Genomic DNA, 19,358 nt, shown 5'->3' with positions numbered 1-19,358 from the left:
AGGCAGTTTGGTTTAAGAGAATATTTCGCGGAAGCTTCCAAAGTGTTTAGAAAGGGAGTGCTTTCTGAATCCTCCTGATCGGTTCAGAGGAAATTCAGCCATTCGCTACCTGGAACAACGTAATCCGCCAGCTTGGCCAGGAGCAGGGAGGCAATTTTGGATGCTGGGTCACTGGGATCATCTTGTTCGCTGTTCAGGGAAGGCACAGAGTAGCTCCAAGGGGGCAGCTCCACATTCCCACAGTCCTCGACACTCATCAGGGGCAGAGCAGCACGACAGAGCTGAAGGATAATGAGGACCAGCTTTGGAGAGGGCCGCTGGTCCAGGAGCAGGGAAAGGAGCTTGGACACGCAGGCTGGCTGGCTGAGGATGGCTTTGCCAATATGGCTCCTGGGAGGGAAGAAATATTGTTTGCTTTAGTGTTGGAAGGAAGGAAGGAAGGAAGGAAGGAAGGAAGGAAGGAAGGAAGGAAGGAAGGAAGGAAGGAAGGAAGGAAGGAAGGAAGGAAGGAAGGAAGGACCCACAGAATGGTATCTTGACTGGAGAGCAGAACAGTTTCTGATAAGATTAGGAGTATTATTCAGTAGCATAACATGCCAGTCACAGCAGGATTTAACACCGTGATAGGTCAACCCCTCAAACCAGAGGCCGCCTAGTAGACTGTACCTGGAAAGATCATTCAGAAGACTAAGGACATCTTGTAGGGCGTCGTTCCCAGCTGCCTGGTTGCCACAGCACTCGGTGGCCCGGGCTAGGTGATTGGTTAAGAGACTAGAAACCTGGCGAGCGAGGCCTGAATGCACCGCCTCTGTGGATCCCCCTGCAAAAGGACCGGCCCTGGTGAGATCAACTCCAGTGCAGCAAATGGTGGCCCTGGCCCATCTGGGGAGGAGGGATGACCCTCCTCCTCATCAGAAGCCTTTCCCCCCAAGCATGAGCATCTCAGCAAGGAGAAAGGAAGCACCCCAAGCTGAAGAGCTGGAAAGACATGCTGTTCTTCGGCCTTCTAGTCTATCGATTAAGCTCCACGGAAATGACTGGGCCCGAGGGGGCTTTACAAAGCCAGCTCGTCAGCCACTCCCCTCCCCTGAAAGGTCTCCCCCCTGCTTCCACTGGACTCCCTTTAAGTCTTGCTGCTCCTGCGGAGCCAGCAAACCTCCTACCTTCCTCTTTTTCCCATTCGACACAACGATTGGCTAGGACTTGAAAGGCAGCCCAAGCCATGATGGCCACCTTCTGTTTCCTGGTTTGCTTCTCGCTAGAGCTGGACTCTGTCTGGCTGCTTAAGCTGCACAGCCGATCCATCAGCTGGACCAGGCCACTCCGCACCAGGCACTTCTCTTCGCTCCTGTGGAAGGCAGCAGTGGTTGCCTGTCACATTTCCGTCCCAGGGGGTGGGGGGGCAGGGTCAATGGAAACCCCAGGGCAGGCAAGGCGAGGGGAGCTGGCAAGTCTGACTTCAGCCCACTCCAGCCATGCCAAGCTCACCTGGTGTAGGGTATAGTGCACAACAGGCCAATGCTGTTTGCACAAGCAATGGGATAGCGCGCACAGAGGGCCACCACCGAAGTCATGGTCTCCCCAAACGCTTCTTGCACTTGCTCCACCATCCCGCCGCAGGTGAGCTCTTCAATTCTGAGGAAAGAGAAAAACACAAACACTTCCAAGCACAAGCCACCCAGTGGAGGGACAAACATAGGAGAGGAGAGACCGAGCCTGGTTTCTCAGCCTGAGTGGTGGAATTAACCCCCACCCCTCCCTGGAAAGGGAAAGATGAAGTCCAACAACCTGAGGACAGCAGTGGCAATAAAGGGAAAAGATGAGAAAAGCGCCGCCTGACGTTGACGCTCATAATCCCCAGGGATTCCAGAAAGCGGAAGATTTCTCTCAGGGAGAGAAGGCATTGCCCCTTGCTGGGAGACCGGCTACAGGAGCTTTGCTAACATGAAAGCAGCATAATTTGGCACTGAGGGCTTTTTGGCAAGTCTATCCTGCAGACCTTTCTGCCCTCGCAGGAACGGCCTCCCTCCCCAGCTGCCAGTCCCCTCTGCACAGGCGGTTCTGAGAGGAACTGACCGTGGGCCCCCCTGGAGCACCATTGTGACTGGGCCCACAAGATGCGTCACTCCGCCCACACGAACAGCAGCTGTCAGGAGCTCCCTCATATGCACCAAGGCCTGCTTCCGGGTGTTTCCACGGCGCCATCGCGTTTGAGCAGCCAAGAGGAAGCTGCTGCTGGATACCTAGGAGAAAAGGATGTATGAGCAGGTGGCATGTCTTTCCTGGACTCTCAGTGCCACTGGCCAACTCACTTGAGCGAGCTCCGGGCACAGCCTTTCCTTTGAACGAAGCTAGTTGAATAAAAAAGGAGGAGTGGGACTCATATTGTCGCCAGAACAAAAACCAATTTTAGAATATGCTTAGATGTTTCACCCTCTTAAATAGTAGGCTATTTGTGTTTTTAACAGCCTGATGGGTTTTAAATATTCATAGATTGCTTGTGTTGGCCATTTTCTCGGCTGCTTACATGGCGGTGTTTCTGAGGTTTAGTGGAGAACTGAATTGATGCATGGCCAGGATAACTGGATAAGCCAAAGAGGCGGGACTTACTGCTTGCTCAGGATTGGTTCCAATGAAGGCAAACAGCTGCCCCAGCAAGACACTGTAGGTGGGCTTGTCTCGGCTGTCCTCGATAGCCAGGGACTGCAGGAGAGTGAAGGAACTGCTTCTGTGGCTGGGAACGTGGCGCCGCCTGTGTTGAGACAGGGGTTGATCACCAGGCCTGGTTAGTGAGATGACCCCCAGAAGCTGACTAATACAGCCTGAAATTGAAGGCAAAAGAGGAGGGTGCCAACCTCTGGCTCGACCTGGTGAACTCCAGATCTTCGTTTGCAATCATTTCCAGATCAGATGGTGCTGACATGCTGCGGAGAAAAACAGGCTGGCGAACGGCATGGGATATCACCTTTGTTTCCGAGGCTGACTTGCAAGCTGCACATTAAGGAACAGAAAAATGACTGAACCTTCATAGTCAAAAACCACAGTTTCAGAAAACCCGTGAAAGACAGGCAGCCACGCTTGAGCTCTGGTGCCCAGAACGGCACTCAGCACTGACTGCTGCTAAGAAGAGCAGACAGTCCCTTTGTTGCACTCAGTCTGCAGGTTTTCAGCATTTACATTGGGGACAGCCAGATGTGCAATCTCCATGTGTAGGTGTCACCATCTACACAAACACACAACATCTCTAGAAGAACATTTACAACTATTTAAAAGTGCCTGCATGCCTCCCCCTCTATCACGAAATACGGTCTGTAAGAACAGGTACAGGCAGGTTTCCAGGAACGCATACAGGTGGCTTGCAAAAATATTTCTAAGACTTAAGTGGACATGCAAGACAAATGGCTGCCATTAATCTTTTCTGCAGGGAAAGTAGTGCAGGCATTTGACTTGGTGTTGTCAGTTGCTATCTCATAATAATGGATTTCATGAAAAGTAATTTGCTTTAGGTCTGACGAAGAAGAAGAAGCTGCAGGCAATCTAGTTAACTGAAACAGCCAGTGGCTTGCAGGAGGCCACGTACAGTGAGGGTTTTTATCTGAAGATGACAGATTTTGTGGCGCGCCCCTTTCCGCTGCCTCCCTCCCTACCTGGCGTCTCTGCTGGGGTGCCAGAAATACTTCTGGTGAGTCCTGACTGGGCTGCGATGGTGACGTGCAGCAGCAGCTCTGCTCGGTTCATCAGGCTCTTGACCAATATTTTGGTCTTAGCCATGGGATGCAAAGGCTTCTGGATCAGCGAGTTCACTTCCTGGAAGAATTTCTCCCTAAAGAGCAGTGAAGGGAAAGCCCAGAGACAGACAGGTTGGTTGATTCCCTGTATCTCCAGAAGGAGGCAAAGAGGGCAGGTGGCCGTGAGGAGCAAAGAGCTGGATGGACTGGGCTTAAGAGACGGGGTCTGCCCTGTGTGTGGAGTGACTCACACACACCGTCCCCCAAACCAGGAAGGAGCAGTGGTGGAAAAGCAGGGTCCCCATCACAATTGCAATAGTCGCACCAACCTCAGTGAAAGGACCATATTCTCGAGATCACCTCCATCAAAAGAAATCTCTTTCATTGAGCACAGAAGTTCCAATTCTTTCATTTTGCTCTGAAAGGAGGAGAGGGAGGGGGGAGGGAAGCAAATATGCTGAAAAGAGGACCAGATACAGCTGATTCAAGAGATATTCATACTTTTTTTCTCAAGTACCCATGTAAGATTTTATTCTTTGTTTGGTGAAACCTGGGTCTCCATATTCAGAAAACAGTCTATCTCCAAGGGTCAGATGTGCAAGGACAACAGCTTTCATGCCTTGCAGGTGAGCCTCTCAGAGGCTTCATCAGAAGGTCCATGATTCAAGACATCATATATTTCTACTTTTGATTAGTTTATGTGATTCTTTTAGCTCTTCTTTGCAAGAACTCCTAGGTTTCTGCTGAATGAAGAATTCTATTTCTGCAGAAACTGCTCCCTTGTTCCAGAATTACACTCTTTTCTAGATAGCTGGAAGAACTAAAACACGATAGACACTTCTTGCCACTCATTCCATGACTCTGGTTTATAACCCTCATGACTTCCAAGAACTCTTTGGAGGCCTCTTTCCCTCGCATACATGCTTGGAGAAACCAGCTGTTCCCAGGACCAAGAGCAGTCATCTAATTTCCAACACAGAATCAGGAGTCAGTTTTAACACTGCATGTAGTTTACCAAGGAGCACTTAGAAATACAACTAAGCATTTTATAGGAATTGAGAGAGAGAGAAGAGTAATTCGGAAAAAAACAAAGCAAAACCAGCATAATCTGAGATTCCCTGGCACTGCCAGGGCCTACATGTGATGATTTACCTCATTAAAGTGATAATCGTAAAAGAAGGGCACGTTGTTTTCCAGTTTTCCATGCATTGCATCTTCCACCTCACTTTGCCATTTCTGTTCTAGTTCAGCAACACTCTGGCCAAAAGGAAAACAGCAACATGAAAAGGCTGGACTCCCTCAGCAGGAGTTAAGGAAAAATAAGAGTATGATCAGCCTCCTGGGACATGCAACTTTTCATTCTGAAAGCAATGACTTTTTCCTCTCTACAAAAAACAGATTTTTACTGCATGCTTTACCTGCAGTTGTCTTTCCATGGCATTCAGTTTCTTGAAGGTTTCTCCCATAATTTTGCAAAGTAAGTCATATTCCTCAGCATGCTCCTCCTGGTACTGGAAGTTTATGAGAGACTGGAGCGTATCGACTAGATTCAAGTGCTTGATCACACATGAAACCACCATTTCTTCCATTACATCTGGTTGGATCACCTCTCTGTTAAAGATGAAACCCCAAAATACGGAGATGATAAAAAAAAAAGTACAGAGATGAAAATACAGATTAAAAAAAATTCAACAAATTGATCTTAATGGGAAGGCTGGCCTTGGTAAGGAAGGGGAGGACTGCATAAAAGACCACGGCATCTTGTGGCTCAGCCTGAACACTGCATTAACCCAAGATGTCTACTAACAACAGTACAACAATCAGTCCTCTCATTCCATTTCTTCCACCTGTTTTTTTCAATCACAAAAACCAACTACGGAGGGAAAAGGAGAATAACTGCTGGGTGCCTCCCAACTGCTGGTGCTGAGGGCCACCTGAAAGCACCTGGAAGGAGCAGAGAGGGACACCAAGAATCGTGCTCACTGGTCTTTAAAATTACAGTTTTGGCAAAAAGGGAAGACTGAAATGAAAACCCTAACAAGACCATCTGTTTAAAGTAATGTTTCTTTTAAAAATAATGTTTAAAAGCGCTGAAACTTAATATCCTAAATAAATTCTGTAGTAATAATTAGGGAGATGAAATAAGTCTCTCTCTTCTGTTTACTTAGGGAGAAGACCAGTATTTGACAAAGCCAACAGTCATCTACAGCTGTGGATTTGGAGAAAGACAAGAAGACCAAAAGATGTTCACACGCACCTGATGCTAGGTCTAAACTGAGGACGAGCACGACCAGATATTTCCCTGAGCTTGATCATAATTCCGGGAGGGAGTCTAATTCGGGGCAGGTCAAAATAGTGACCAACAGGTGGGACAAGAACATCTGATGGGTAAGTGAACTCTTGATCTTCATCGATTGTAAGAGGCAGCGGGGAAGGGCTTGGAGTGAGAGCTGGAGAGATTACGCCGTTGGCTTCCACTTGCCACTGGCATCTGCAAAATGAAATAGCACAAGAAACGGTTGGGCTGCTTTTCAATCCAGGCAGTTTTATCTCAAACTACTGTGATCCCAAAGGCCTTCCAGCAACTGTACAGCAACACATCCCCAAAAGATGTGGATTAGAAAACAAAAGCAGGAAAGAGGGTGTTGCCATTCATACTGACTGGGAAGAAACATCCGGCTTTCTTTAACATAACAATCTACCATGGAGGAACCAACAGGTGCTTCGCTTCTGGCCACGAATCAGCGGCTTGCCTTCTTTCCCCCAAGCCATAGTTTGTGCTACTGACCTCTGTAAAAGCTTGGACCGCAGAAGTTCTTGACACGTTTCCTCCTCTTTGGTGATTTCTGGCCCATTGTACAGGATCCTCAACATAGAGCAAGCCAGGACAGACAAGCCTAAAGCCAGGTCTACCAGGAAGGGCAACCCTCCAGACACATCTTCGGAAGATTCCTTTGCAGTGAAGGGGAAGCAGGGAGAACACAGACGGTTATAGCCTTGTCTTTTGGTCTGCACACAGGTGAGCGCACACGCGCACCCCCCCCCCATATAATATGAATAAGAATAAAAACGACAAACATTGAAAGAGAGCCAACCCAGCAGAGCACAAATTCAAAAAAAGATGGCTCTGAAAGACGCCTCTAACTCAAGGAAGTTGGAGGGAGTTGCTAAGACGTGCCTAACGAATTTCCCAAGGGTCTGCACGTTTACTTTGTGAGCTCACTGCTTTCTTTCCATCCTGTACCCATTCAGGAGCAGTGAATTAACTGTGAACTGCCTCATTAAGCACAGCCTGGTGTTCAGCCTCCTCCCACCACATTTCATCCCTTGCATTAGTGTTCAGAACACTGCTGGGATTTAGATGATTTTACTTACTATCCAAACTGAAATGCTGGAGGGAACCTTAGCCCATACCTGTGCTCGGACAGTGCAGGCGAAGCCCCACATGGCTTTGTCTGGAGTGTTGTGTTCTCGGCCACTCCGCATTTCAAAAGAGAACGTGACAGTGTCCCCTTCCACCTGATGGTTTGAAAAAGAAGGGATTCCATTAAATAAGCAAGCAAAAGCTGCCTTTGGCCTCCCAACCTCCACATTTTAACATTACAAACTATGTAACGAAGCTAAAAATGGCATTCTCCTACACATGATATGACGTATGTGATCAAGGGAATCTATTGTTCTATAGGTATGTACGAAGAATAAGTGGCTTCCTCTTTATTGGAGTTGAAATTTCATCAGCAGGGAAGGGAAAGAGCTATTCTGTACCTTTACTAAATCTTTAGGCCATCCAGTCCCCAAGACGCTGCGGCTGCCATATCCTAAAGTGTTGCCTCCGTATTCAGCAACCTTCCGACTGTTTGTGTTGGGTCCTGCATATATCACCAGCTGCATAAACACAAAGGAACAGCAGAACGGCATCAGGGCAAATATAAGCCCTGAAAGCATTTCTTAAGAACTCTTCAGAAGGGAGCCAGCAAGATGCACCATCGTAGCTGCCATCTTGGATCTTCTGACTATACCCTGCAGAAACCATCATGAGGAACCTCTCCAAGGCAAATGCTTTAGGGACGCCCTGGGCAGAAATGGCTTCTGTAGAAAAGAGACTGCTTGGGAGCAAGGCTGCTCCTGCTTCAGTGGGGCCAACTTTTTCATGGCCCTGCCCAAAATGGAGCTTATATGGTCCGGCCCCCACTGACCTTATCATAATCGTACTGCGAGGAGCATCGGCTGTCGAACCTCAGGTACAAGCAACGGGCTCCCGGAATATGCACCGTCTCCTTAAATTTGTAGTTGTCCCTGACTGGATGAACTGTCTCTACTGTCTTGCCAGCAGCCCATGGAGCTGGGATTTTCAAGCCAGTAAGAAACCCAGGTTCTTCTTTTTCTTCTAGCATTCTGGCATAAAAAAAAAAATTACCAAAGGAGTAACTCTGTAGGATCTACTAAACCTCAGCTAAAAGAATTGTGAAAGCCAAATGCTTGCATTGCTGTCACAATAAGAAGCAGGGTACAAAGTACCATCTTGCCCGTTGTTTAAAAGCTCTTGGAACATAATAATATATATTTTGCTTAATTTGCTGCTTTTCTTGTACGGGCCTTAAGGTTGCTAAGTCCATGGAGAGAAGAAAAACTGTGGCTGTCTTAGCACTTTCAGCTCTTCACAGGAGTGTTCTTCGCAAGCTCAAAAGCAGCTTCCGCAGCAGCTTAAGGCTATCTCGGGAGCACTCCTCGTCTCTGAATGATCCCTTAAGAACAGTTACTCCAGGCACAGTATCTCCAGTGAGTGAAAGAGAGCGTGCTCGGGGGGTATTAATCGAGAACGCTGGGGGGGGGGGTATGCCAATCACCTCTCATCGGGGAAGAGTTTGCTCCTTGGCTCAGATGCTCCTCCAGGAGAACCGCCCGCGTCAGAAAAAAACGGAGACTGGGTTTTCAGCAACAGGGCTGTCTGCAACACAACACCAGCGCAAACGTGTCATAAGGCTTTGTCTTGATGCGGGAGAAACAGAAGAAGAACAAAAAGCAACCCAAGCACAGCAAACACCGCAGAGTTGGGAGCACATGTAAGTGCATCGACAGGGTTTCAACTGGCCAAAGGCCATAATAAAAAATCATGCGTTCGTTTCCAATGCTAATGAGAAATGCCAAATGTTAGGCGTTCTTATTCAACGTTTATGCTGAAATATTCAATATTTATGCTGAAAAGAGACGTGAATGTGTTACGGAAGTAACCCAGTAGAAATTATGTTTGTCTCATTTGGTACCCAGCTGAACCTTATGACCCACCCTTCAGAAGAAATATTCAGCAGAAACCCATTAAAAATAGCTTATTTAGTTTATAGTGCTCCTTTTTTCAATGCTTTCCTTGCTCCTACTTATTCACGTAGTTAAACCTTGTGCGATCAAGGCATGAGGGAAGGAAAAAAGGATCAGGGACCAGAAATCATTCCCACTTTTTCCAAATTAATCAGGTAAGTTTTAACTATGGAATCAGGCCACGGTCCATTTTTTATGCCTCCCATTGTCCTCAAAGCCCAGCCCGTCCTTTCCATGTGTCTGCGTGAGGGAAGACGAGGCTGAATATTTACTCCACAGAGCCTCGCCCGGTGGTTTCCTACTGGCCTTCCTATCCATGCCATCCAACCACCTGCCTGAGGAGGGCATGGGAACTCTCCAGGCTCAGCAAGTTCTACGGATGGTGGTGGATCGCACAATTCCTAAAGCAGCGCATCCTCTCTGTAGTAACCCAGTGCCATGAGGTCTAGAGGCCAGTTCCAAGCCCGGGGGTGGGGGATTTACAAGTCGAAAGGGCAGAAAAGCAGGCAATACCTGGCTTGTGTAGAGGACCAGCTGTACCAGCTGAGGCATAAGAGGATCAGCCACCATCAACGTCTGGAGGTTCGGATGCATCAGGGAGGTCAGCAACACAGGAAGCAAGTGGCCGAGCACTGTAGCTTTGGTCACCTGCTCCAGGCCTTTCAATCTGCAATAAGAGCACCCCCGCCCCCGATTCCGCGTTGGGAGGGCATGCCTTATAGGCCACCTTCTCTAGACACGTCCCCCCACCCTACGCCCTGGGGTCCTCCCTCCCTCCTCGAGTCCCCTGCCCTGGCTTCAGAATCTGACCCTGAGCCTGATTCTTCTGAAATCCCACAGCCTGTCCAACAACGGTTAGCCATTGTTTGATACACAAAGGCACTCTCAGATCGCGTCTCATCCCTGATGGACACATCCATTTGGTTTGCTTGGCCATGATATGGAAATGCTTTGGCACTGCCTTCTTCTGTGATATGGTTTCAATTTTCCAGCCTAAGCCTGGGTATTCCCTGAAGGTTGCCCATCCAGGTCTTACTCAGACAGGGCTGATGCTGCCACGTGCTGAGACACACGCGTGCACTGAAACTGAGAGACAGTTCCCCAAACGCCCCATGTATGGCAACCAATGTGATAAAATAATGGTTTGATTTAATTAATTACTTCCCCCCCCCCCGCCGGTTTTTGGGCACCATTGTGTGTGTCAAGGGTTAGGGTTAGGGTTTGCCTTGCCAAACGTGCTCATTCATCAACCACAGCATTGAACGCTGTGGGACTGGATGTATTTTCATTTTATATTTTTGCAACATTCTGGACAGAAAGGCAGAGTACGCCTTTTCGGAATACAGCCCCTTACCTCTGCTCCCTGTCTGGCACATCACTGTTTATCAGGGCTGTGGTGACCTGCTGCAGCTTCTCCAGTACTTCATCACACCCCGTCAGGATCTGCATGGCCAAAGCCAAGATACTAGTCTTGAGCTCCTAAAAGGAGACAAACAAAATTTAGAACTGCGTTCACATGCCCCCAAGAATAATTCGTTTCTAAATCAAACACAGAGGCACATGCAAAATAAACACAGGCTTCCAAAGTTAATGGGATGAACATGATAACAAGCCAGGCAGCGAGAGATCTCTGAAGGCAGAGAACAGCGATCCCTTCAGTTGAAGAAGGTTTGAAGGGCACCAGGACCCAAGGGAGATCCACCAACCCACCAGCCCCACTCAGGCTCTTCTGCGGTGGATCGACAGTCTGGGGTGGGGAAGGCAGGACACTTCGCTGCCTTTAACAAAAGAAACAAGAAATGTCACAAGAATGATGCTCCTGTCGCTCCACCTCTGACTGTAAAAACAAGGATTTGTATGTAGTGAAACCCGATGGTTAAAATACTTAAGCACCTTCATTTATTCTAGAGGTCTGGGTGTTAGAGTCCCAACATGTCTGGAGGGCACCAGGTTGGGGAAGCTGAATTAATAACACCTTTCACTGGAGAATCATTTAGCGGCTCTCTAAACCACAACACACCAACCCAAAGGTTCTTCAGACTGATGTCTAGCCTGGCCTGCTAGTAAAATCTATTCTAGAACTGAAATAGTATCATTATGTTTAACTATTGCTGGAAACATCACAGCCATTTCCCTGATTGCTCCTTTTTTCTGTGCTGCCATGGAGTTTTGGGAAATTGGAGTGGGCAGGAGCAGCACAGGAAACTCCAGCCAGCTGACAGTGCAGCAGGGTCTCTAAGCAGGCCGAGCCCAACTCTGCAAGTACTTATCAGAACGATTAATCCAGCCTGCTTGTTGGCCAGACAAGGAACGAAACAGTCCTAGAAGGGAAGAGAGGATGAGAGCAACTGCAGAGAGAAACGGAAAGGAAACAAAAACAAAAGGTGTTTGTTGGATGAGACATGGTGTGGACACACTGAGCATTTACTTCAGATGTTCATGTACATATCGGAGGGACAATAAAGGATGAGTAACAACTACACCACTGAACAGCAAGGAGACGGACAATAATTATCCAGGCCCACTCACACTTGAGGGCTCAGCCAAGGTGAGGGTGCAGTGGATCAAGCCACACCCTTCCTAATCTTAAATCATTTGGATAGCAGAGGCCAAGCCAACCAGGAAAAAACATGTCGCCCCATTCCTTTGGAGAGCATTAGCATTCCCTGAAGTGTGTGGAAAGGGGGAGGAAGCCTTTGGAAATTCTACGTTTACTGACTGAAGTTTATTGGAAACAGGTTGACTGCCTGCAGGGATCCAGCAAGTGAAAGAAAGCGTGAGCTTTTCCAGACAGGGCTGAGGCGAGCAAGCCAGGGTGAGCAGAGAATTGTTCTGGGGTGCACTAATCCCCCAGCTGTAAACTCGACTGGACCTACAAAGGGCCCAGCATTTCCCATTGCTTAGATGAGTTTTCTAAGCTGAAGGAAGGAGGCTGGAAATGTCATTTGATCTGCATTTTCCCGGCCCTTTCTTGGCCTCAAATGGAGTTTTCCTTTAGTCTTTGCCTTTCTCTACATTTTGTGATGTCGTTCTGGGTTCAAATGTAAAATATAAAAAATGGGGGGTGGTTAATGAATTCAATCAACTTAATAACTTGAAGGCCACTGAACCATTAGCAATGTAAGCTACTGGCCACGCAGAAAGCTAGGCAGCTCACCAGAACACACAAACCACTGAGGAGTAGTTGTATTTGGACCAGAATGTGTGAGAGCAGGACATGCTGATCCCCTCTGAGCACTGCCAGATGCAAAGGAGTCTACAGAAGCCCCGTGTAGCTCTAACAACTGCTACCCAAACCAGGGCAAAGAAATGCTACCCTTTGGAGAGTTCCAGCTGAAGCACAGAGGCCTCTTAGCTTTCTATCATGAAGTCACGCCACAACAACCACACACAGTGAGCACGGAGAGGGCATACCCGTTGGCTGAAGATGCAGCAGCACGAGGGTCAGAAGAAAGCAAGGGCAGTGGAATTTCAGACTTGGTGTTTACCTGTACCTTCAAGGTCTCTCCCTGCAAGGAGCTGTCACTGTCATCGTTTTCGTCAGGCTTAATCAAAACGGTATTACTCAGAAGGTGGTTCTGTACAGCCATGAGGTACCGCAGGCAGGCAGAGGCGGCCTTTAAGACAAACGAGGACGTTTTGTGTTACTGTCTCAACACAATTCCCTCACAAAGCAGCAAAGAAAAGCCAGCAGGCTATTTTTGAGGTCCAAAGGAAACTCACAAACAGGGGAGAATACAAAGAAAATGTTCAATCCTTCTTTAGCTGCATTATCACAGTGTGGCAAAGAAGTACAAGAATGTTTTGACACATGAATTCAAGCTAAACTTCGGGAGACGTATTACAAGTTCCTGGATCTTACCCAGCTGTCAGACAAGTTGGTATTAAGTCATCACATTTACGTTAAAAACAGTGACGAATTTGAGAGTACCAGAAATACTTTAGGATATTAGCAGAACAGAAAATGGATTCTGCTGCTGTAAATATATAGTGTGATTTTGTGGGAGCACAGAAATCCATGCAAGATGGCAGAATTCTGATGGCGGGGAATTTCAGCTTTCATTTTTAAGCTGCTAGTCTCTGTGAGTGGTTTGAAATATGAAGCAGGCCTACTGAAAATTCAGGAGGTGGAAAGGCAGCAGAAAGATCAATGGGCAGGATTCCTTTGTCTACTACCTTCCCCTAAAAGTAGCAAATACAGCATGGAAAATAGATGCCTTGTGCACGTTTGAATACAAGCAGCTCAAAATCCAGCATTTCCTGGTTTGGGATAGCCAGAGTCCAGAATTTCAATTGGTATAATGGATACAAAGGATCTGGTTTAAACATAGCCTCATCTACTGCTCTGTGGGCCGAACGGTAGGATATAAATAATAAATAAGTGATAAATACCTTGGCACCCTTCTCCTTCTGTTCATGATTTTCTAGATGTTACATCAGAACTTTTATTGCCCCAAACAGCAGGTTACCCATTGTTCCGTTTCTCCTGTAAAACCCACCTCTATTATTCCCCCTCTGCTTGGCACCTGAGCAATACAATGGGTAGAGCGAGGCTGGCTTTGCCTAATGTGCTGACCTGCAAACCCGCCGAGTCACATTTAGACCTCAGCAAATGCACAAACTCAACCTATACGATTGAATTTATTGTTCATGCTTCAGTCCGTCTTCAGACTGAACACCGGGCATACACTTTAAACCCACTTTTCTACCAAAGTCTCCAAAAATACCTTAGAAATGAAATCAAAAGCATAACTGAACATGCTGGCTGGTTTTTGCAGTGAGTTCCTGGCTGAGGGTGTGATCTGGCCTATGGACATCCCACAGTGTCACTCTTTCATTTACTAATACTAAGCCTTCTCAGGAGATTGCTTAACATTAAATTAAAAATAAAACAGGGACCCCGTCTGACAGTCCATGCTTTTGACCAAATGTTAACCTTTAGAGCAGGACCAAGAGGAGGAGGAGGAGGAGGAGGAGGAGACACAGACTGACAGAGCTATCTGCCTGCAGTCGCAGGGACGGCTCAAGCTTCCAAACTGCCCACGGGGAGAACCGACCCCCTCCCCCGAACCTTGGAGTGACCATGGCATTGTCACTCTCCTGACTGCGGCCACCGAAGAGAGCAAGTGAGGCATTGTTACTCACAGGCACAGTTGAGAGAAGCCTCTGAAATTCATCTCGGGAGACCATTTGGCACTTGGTGATTAAGATACAAGATTCTCGGACAACAATCTTGAGAATGTAGTGCAAAAGTTCATCATTTAGTCTTCAAAGGCAGAACAGACGTGGTAAAGGATGAAGGGTTAGAATGGAATATATGGGGACTCAAGTGCAAATTGCAGTGCATTCAATATGTCAGTCATGCAGAGCCACACCTAGCTGCCCTAGAGCTTGTCCCTTTCTATCCCCTTCGCCTGCACTGGCCCAAAGCTAAGGAACTGCCCAGGGAGTGCTGCAGGCCCACTTCACAAGCCACTCCGAAGTTTCGATCAAGAGCGCTTGCCCTTTGGATCGTGCTCATGTGGCCTCATTTCACGAGAAGCTTTCTGGCATCGGCAGAGTAATGCTTAGTAAGGGAAGCAGAAGGAAATTGTACTGGATTGATTGCTCATTCTTTCCATCCAAGCAAGGACAGATAACCTCTCTGAGCGCCGACCAGCCTCATGAGTGCAATTTTCTCCACCACCCTCTGAAGTCCACCGCTCTGCTGTTCAGTGGGTTGGGAAACAAGCCTGAATCAGGAACCAGGTTCATCAAGATAGCCTTCCTTCACCTTCCCTCCCTAGACAGAGAGCTGCTTGGTGAACTGGCAGAGCACAGTTCAACTGGGGAGGGTAGCACACGGCCAAAGGGGCTGCTTCCTTTGGAACGTTCAATACTCAAAAGGACTGGATCTCCTGTACCCGCGTCTGTACGGAAATCCTACCTACGCCAATGATTTCTGCTGAAATTCTTAGCAAGGTATTGGGAGAGAATTAATTTCCCTAGCGGAGAAAGTGTTAATTATGTGCTTCTTCACAAGCTGCCTTTTCAGGAATAGAAGGGGCAGTGATCTTCTCCCCCACCACTTGAAAATTGTCCATGTCGATCAATTAAATCGAGTGCACATTAACGGAGTTCTTATCTTAATTGCAGTAACAGCTCAGCTAAGACCTACAGCTTGGTCAATTTTCAGTGGATGGTCTGGTTCAGCCGACAGGAAATTCAGGGCGTATTCGTTCAATTTAGGGAAAGTTAGTTCAGCAGTCTGGAAATGTAGGGGGTATTAATTTAATACACAACTGGAGGGCACCAGGGGAAAGATTTTCCATGCGTTTGGGTGGTTTGTCTTATCTATACTTCAGTGTGTATTTATGCTTTGCTTCCATAAGGCTGTCATTGGTTACATTTATTTATTTCTATTTATATCCTGCCTTTCTACCCATAGGGCATATGAAGCAGATAAAATCAAAACACAGCACAATATGCCATAATTGAGATCCTGTTAAAAAACTAAAGTCAGAGGAAAGACTTCACTCATTTCCTGACGGTGAGAAGAACAGGCGCTAAGTCCAAGTTCCATACCTTGCAAGTGAGGCAAAGGCGGCCCTTTTCCAAATGCCAAGGACATTTCCGAAAGCTGGGTGTCTTTAAAACGGCCTCTCCTGCTGATCTTAGTTCACAGTGAAGTAAATTCCCAGATTCATTCCACTAGTTTGCAAAGCCCCGGCTTGGGAGGTTTACCTGCAATGCTCATCCTCTTCACTGCCAAATCTGTTGTTCTGGAGCTGTTCAGCCATGTTGGTCAGGATCACATCTCGAAGCTGGGCCAGGCCGCTGTTCCTGTCTCCTATAACGGAACAATTCAAGGAGGAAGGTAAGTAGAGGGCCTTTGATTATGCTGCAAAACTGTCACTATCTGAGACTACCTGTTGCTTTAAGCACGCAACAGGCTGTGTATTCTGGATTGTGTGTTTTTAATTCACAAATTAATTTGCTCTCCAGCATCTAAAAAATTCTTACCTTCAGTTAAGACCAGCTTAAGTAGGTTATTAATTTCTGTTTCTCCAGGGTACAGGATACTTAGTCCAGAACTTAAAATGGCAGAAAAAGGCAACATTTAGCATTTGAACAAAAACACACAAAAAAAGAGCACTATATTTGAAGACAAACTGATTTATTGTAGTGTATGCTTTCAATTGTTGGTAATATTTTTGCTACAACATGAATTATGGATGCCCATCTGGAAATTTGTAGCATTTGGTTGTAGTAAGAATATATTTTTTAAATGTGCTGAAGCTCAGTGCACAGCACAGCAAATTCACACAACCTGATAAACAAAGCAAAGAGTAGCTGCTTTGTAATTTTTATTTACTTCATTTTATGAGAAATGAACTTTCCTGTCAACGTAGAGTCCTTTGATATATTGCAATGAGGCCAGATGACATACCTGATGGCCAGACAGACCTCCTTCTGAATTTCAGGGCTGATCTGGTCTACTGGTGCCATCAGTAACTGCCAGAGCAAGAGGCCTGATCGCCTTACAATGTCACGATTCTTCTCTGTTTGGGGGCTGAAGAAAAATTTAAAAACCACCTGCAAGGGCAAGCATTAGAACGGAAGATGGGAGGGAGAAATGTATGCATAGCCATTAAAGTAATGTATGTTTGGTTTTTAGCTTATTTGCATTCCTATCTTGATTTGTTGTAATAACCAGGTTTGTTCAAATGGCTCATATTGAGGAAAAAAGACAAGAGAGTCCAAGAAAACAGGGTAACATGGGGATACATTCAAATTCTCCTATTTTTTCTGCATGAACTGCAAAAAGCAGGCAGGTCTTACAATTCTCCCATAGATCGGTGTTTTTCAACCTTGGCAACTTCAAGATGTGTGGACTTTAACTCCCAGAATTCCCCAGCCAGCAACGATCCAAAACACAACTTAAATCAATCAAGGACTCAGGAATGCCCCAACTGTTGTTACCCTCTGAGTGGCAGCGGGTGAAAACTCTCTGGTGGGACGCCCCACTTCTTTCCCAAATGCAGAACGGAGACTGCACCAAGGAAGTCTGCCCCTCCCCAGCACTGAAGCATTAGGACCCCACTTGCAGGGGCAGACTAATGTGACCAGAGATGCGCACCAATCCGGTATGCGTACCTGGAAGACCACCAGGGTGCAGCGTATGATGCGAGTGTCCCCATTGACCATGGCTTTCTCCATAATGTCACAGATGCTGCTGAGGTGATGGGCTTCGATCGGGTGTTGTTTGCCCAGGAAATTTGTGACTGGCATATTGCTACTGGCTGCCAGCAGGTTGAGTTGATGGATGCACATAGCGCCAATGTGATGCAGGAGTTGATTGATAACCACATTTGTGGTTATGGCATCTCCTGGAAAAATAATAATACACTTTTTAAATTTGCGTGGCAAAGGCAATAAATCACCACTGACAAAGGAGACAGAGAGGTGACTCCAATTATTGTTCAGAAATAATTTCAAATAAATAGGCAATGGGTATTTCAAGATATTACCAGGGCTTATAGACTCTTTCAAATAATACTATGTCCGGCATAAAATGTTAATCATTTAAACGTGTTTCCATACAACTGTATGCAAATAAGTTGCAAATAATTTAAAATTTGGGAGAGAGAGAAATATGTTTTTGTAGCAATTCGAGCCCCATTTGTGGGCTGTGAAAGTCTTAACTAGGCTTATTCTTACAGAAGCACAATGGTGTTTATAAAAACAAACGGCTCTGATTTTCATGATGGCAAATCCTTTTTGCCACCCAAGTTTATTCCTAAGCATGCACAGCACCAATTACAGTGGAAGAAATAAACAGCTTCCCATTTCCCATTTCATTGACACCTTCTCTGAACAGGGTGCTGACAGCGTGTTTTGCCCCCTACCTTGTGGTTCCAAAATTACATGGCTGACTCCTAGCCTCTGGCAGATGTAATGAAAGGCTTGGTTCCCAGGATTGCACCACTGATCAATATAGTCGTTGGAGCATGTCCAGATCATGTTATTCATTGCATCGTAGCACGCACCTGGACAAAAACATTTGGAGACTTCCTTTATCAAATGGGACCTATGATGCAAAGTGAGCAAAAGCTTACAAAAATCCACAGGTACATTACTGGTTGTTAACATATCTCTGTCTCTTCATGTGTGTGTGTGTGTGTGCATATATACATACCCTTGGGATAAAGTTGTCTTCTTTCTCTGCATCCATTCCCACCAACATCAGAATGTTGTTTGTTTGTTCGTTTTTACTAGAGTATTCAGGAGTGGCATGCTCCTAAGCATTCCATAAAAGCTCAGCTACTGTGATGGAATGGACTTATGAAGGCCAGGCTCAGGGAGATAATAAGCGTGTTCTTAGCCCCCAGCAGGAGCGTGGGAAGTTCAAGAAGATGTGGTTGGCACCTCCCTAATGAATTCACGGTGCTGTGGCTGGCTGGCTGGCTTGGGAACTAGGGTTCAATCTGGGGAGATTTTCTGTCTGGAGGTTGTAGCTAATAAACGCAACAGAACTGTATTTGCATTGTCTCGTGGAGTTCTTTGGGCTGAACCTGACAGCTACTTAGTCAATGGCTAGAGAAAACTAAATTACGGACTTTAATTCGGAACATCTTGTGCCACTATTGCTCTTAGCAGACTGTATCTAAGACAGATATTCCGTCCTTACCTAGGCCAGGAACAAGAGCGCCACGTCCAAGTGAGCTCCCAGCAGCATCAATGAGGTCTGCTCGGCTCGCAAACTGCCCATCCGATATGTTGTACACCAAACTTGAAGCTAGGACTTTAAATAAGGAGTCTGCCATCAATTCCTTAAAAGTTCATGTAATTCTAAGAACGATGCACAACACGCAGCCAATGCTTAACAGAGGTGCATGAAACATTCTGAGGTTAAAACAACCTCTTGGGGTGCCCTTGGAACAGTCAGACTGGCCTCTCCGACTTCAGCGGAAATGTTCCAGGCTTGACAAAGCCATTCCAGGCTGTTTTCTTCCCACCCAGATTTGCCCAAAGGCAGAGATGGGAGGAAGTAACTAGAGAACTTACTTTTCAAGGATGACAAGCCACTGGTTCCGCCAAACAGAGACCGTGTGGCAGAACTGCCGGAGCCCCCCGGGGGTGGGACTAACATCACCAGATACGTCCCACAGGTATATATTGGAGTCTTTCGTAGCATTTTGAGAGGCAGACCGCAACTAGTGTTAGCAGCTGAAAAAACGGGTGGAAGTTGTGAGAAGCAAAGTGAAATATTTGTGCCCGGAAACCCCAAGCAAGATTCAAGACCTGAAGAACTTGCCCAAGGCAGGACTATGA

General features: G+C 46.7%; 1 protein-coding gene across 5 annotated transcripts in view; it reads right to left on the bottom strand.

Moving 5' to 3' along the window:
- Positions 1 to 19,358, bottom strand: part of HECTD4 (HECT domain E3 ubiquitin protein ligase 4) — a 57,533-nt gene that overhangs the window by 25,305 nt on the left and 12,870 nt on the right. For 4 of the 5 annotated variants that reach the window (XM_088135116.1, XM_088135118.1, XM_088135121.1 and 1 more), the window contains 28 exons: positions 19,092 to 19,253; positions 18,715 to 18,828; positions 17,933 to 18,073; positions 17,181 to 17,413; positions 16,474 to 16,619; positions 16,047 to 16,117; positions 15,768 to 15,873; positions 14,190 to 14,310; positions 12,533 to 12,661; positions 10,399 to 10,523; positions 9,558 to 9,711; positions 8,576 to 8,676; positions 7,925 to 8,123; positions 7,494 to 7,613; positions 7,143 to 7,247; positions 6,517 to 6,680; positions 5,986 to 6,219; positions 5,147 to 5,339; positions 4,881 to 4,985; positions 4,058 to 4,146; positions 3,648 to 3,823; positions 2,856 to 2,991; positions 2,611 to 2,752; positions 2,077 to 2,243; positions 1,489 to 1,635; positions 1,164 to 1,348; positions 667 to 820; positions 110 to 390 (listed from right to left, as the gene is read on the bottom strand). In XM_088135116.1, coding sequence (XP_087991242.1) covers positions 110 to 390; positions 667 to 820; positions 1,164 to 1,348; positions 1,489 to 1,635; positions 2,077 to 2,243; positions 2,611 to 2,752; positions 2,856 to 2,991; positions 3,648 to 3,823; positions 4,058 to 4,146; positions 4,881 to 4,985; positions 5,147 to 5,339; positions 5,986 to 6,219; positions 6,517 to 6,680; positions 7,143 to 7,247; positions 7,494 to 7,613; positions 7,925 to 8,123; positions 8,576 to 8,676; positions 9,558 to 9,711; positions 10,399 to 10,523; positions 12,533 to 12,661; positions 14,190 to 14,310; positions 15,768 to 15,873; positions 16,047 to 16,117; positions 16,474 to 16,619; positions 17,181 to 17,413; positions 17,933 to 18,073; positions 18,715 to 18,828; positions 19,092 to 19,253 — 4,200 coding nt within the window. The remainder of the gene's footprint in view (positions 1 to 109; positions 391 to 666; positions 821 to 1,163; positions 1,349 to 1,488; positions 1,636 to 2,076; positions 2,244 to 2,610; positions 2,753 to 2,855; positions 2,992 to 3,647; positions 3,824 to 4,057; positions 4,147 to 4,880; positions 4,986 to 5,146; positions 5,340 to 5,985; positions 6,220 to 6,516; positions 6,681 to 7,142; positions 7,248 to 7,493; positions 7,614 to 7,924; positions 8,124 to 8,575; positions 8,677 to 9,557; positions 9,712 to 10,398; positions 10,524 to 12,532; positions 12,662 to 14,189; positions 14,311 to 15,767; positions 15,874 to 16,046; positions 16,118 to 16,473; positions 16,620 to 17,180; positions 17,414 to 17,932; positions 18,074 to 18,714; positions 18,829 to 19,091; positions 19,254 to 19,358) is intronic. The other variant, XM_088135119.1, reaches the window with a different exon arrangement.

This window comes from Python bivittatus, unplaced genomic scaffold, assembly GCF_059951505.1.
Source record: "Python bivittatus isolate LINGU-HERP-01145 unplaced genomic scaffold, Pbiv_v1 ctg000100_np1212, whole genome shotgun sequence".
Taxonomy (NCBI): Eukaryota; Metazoa; Chordata; class Lepidosauria; order Squamata; family Pythonidae; genus Python; species Python bivittatus.
The sequence above is the reverse complement of the archived record's forward strand: the minus strand, read 5'-3'. Positions and strand labels throughout refer to the sequence as shown.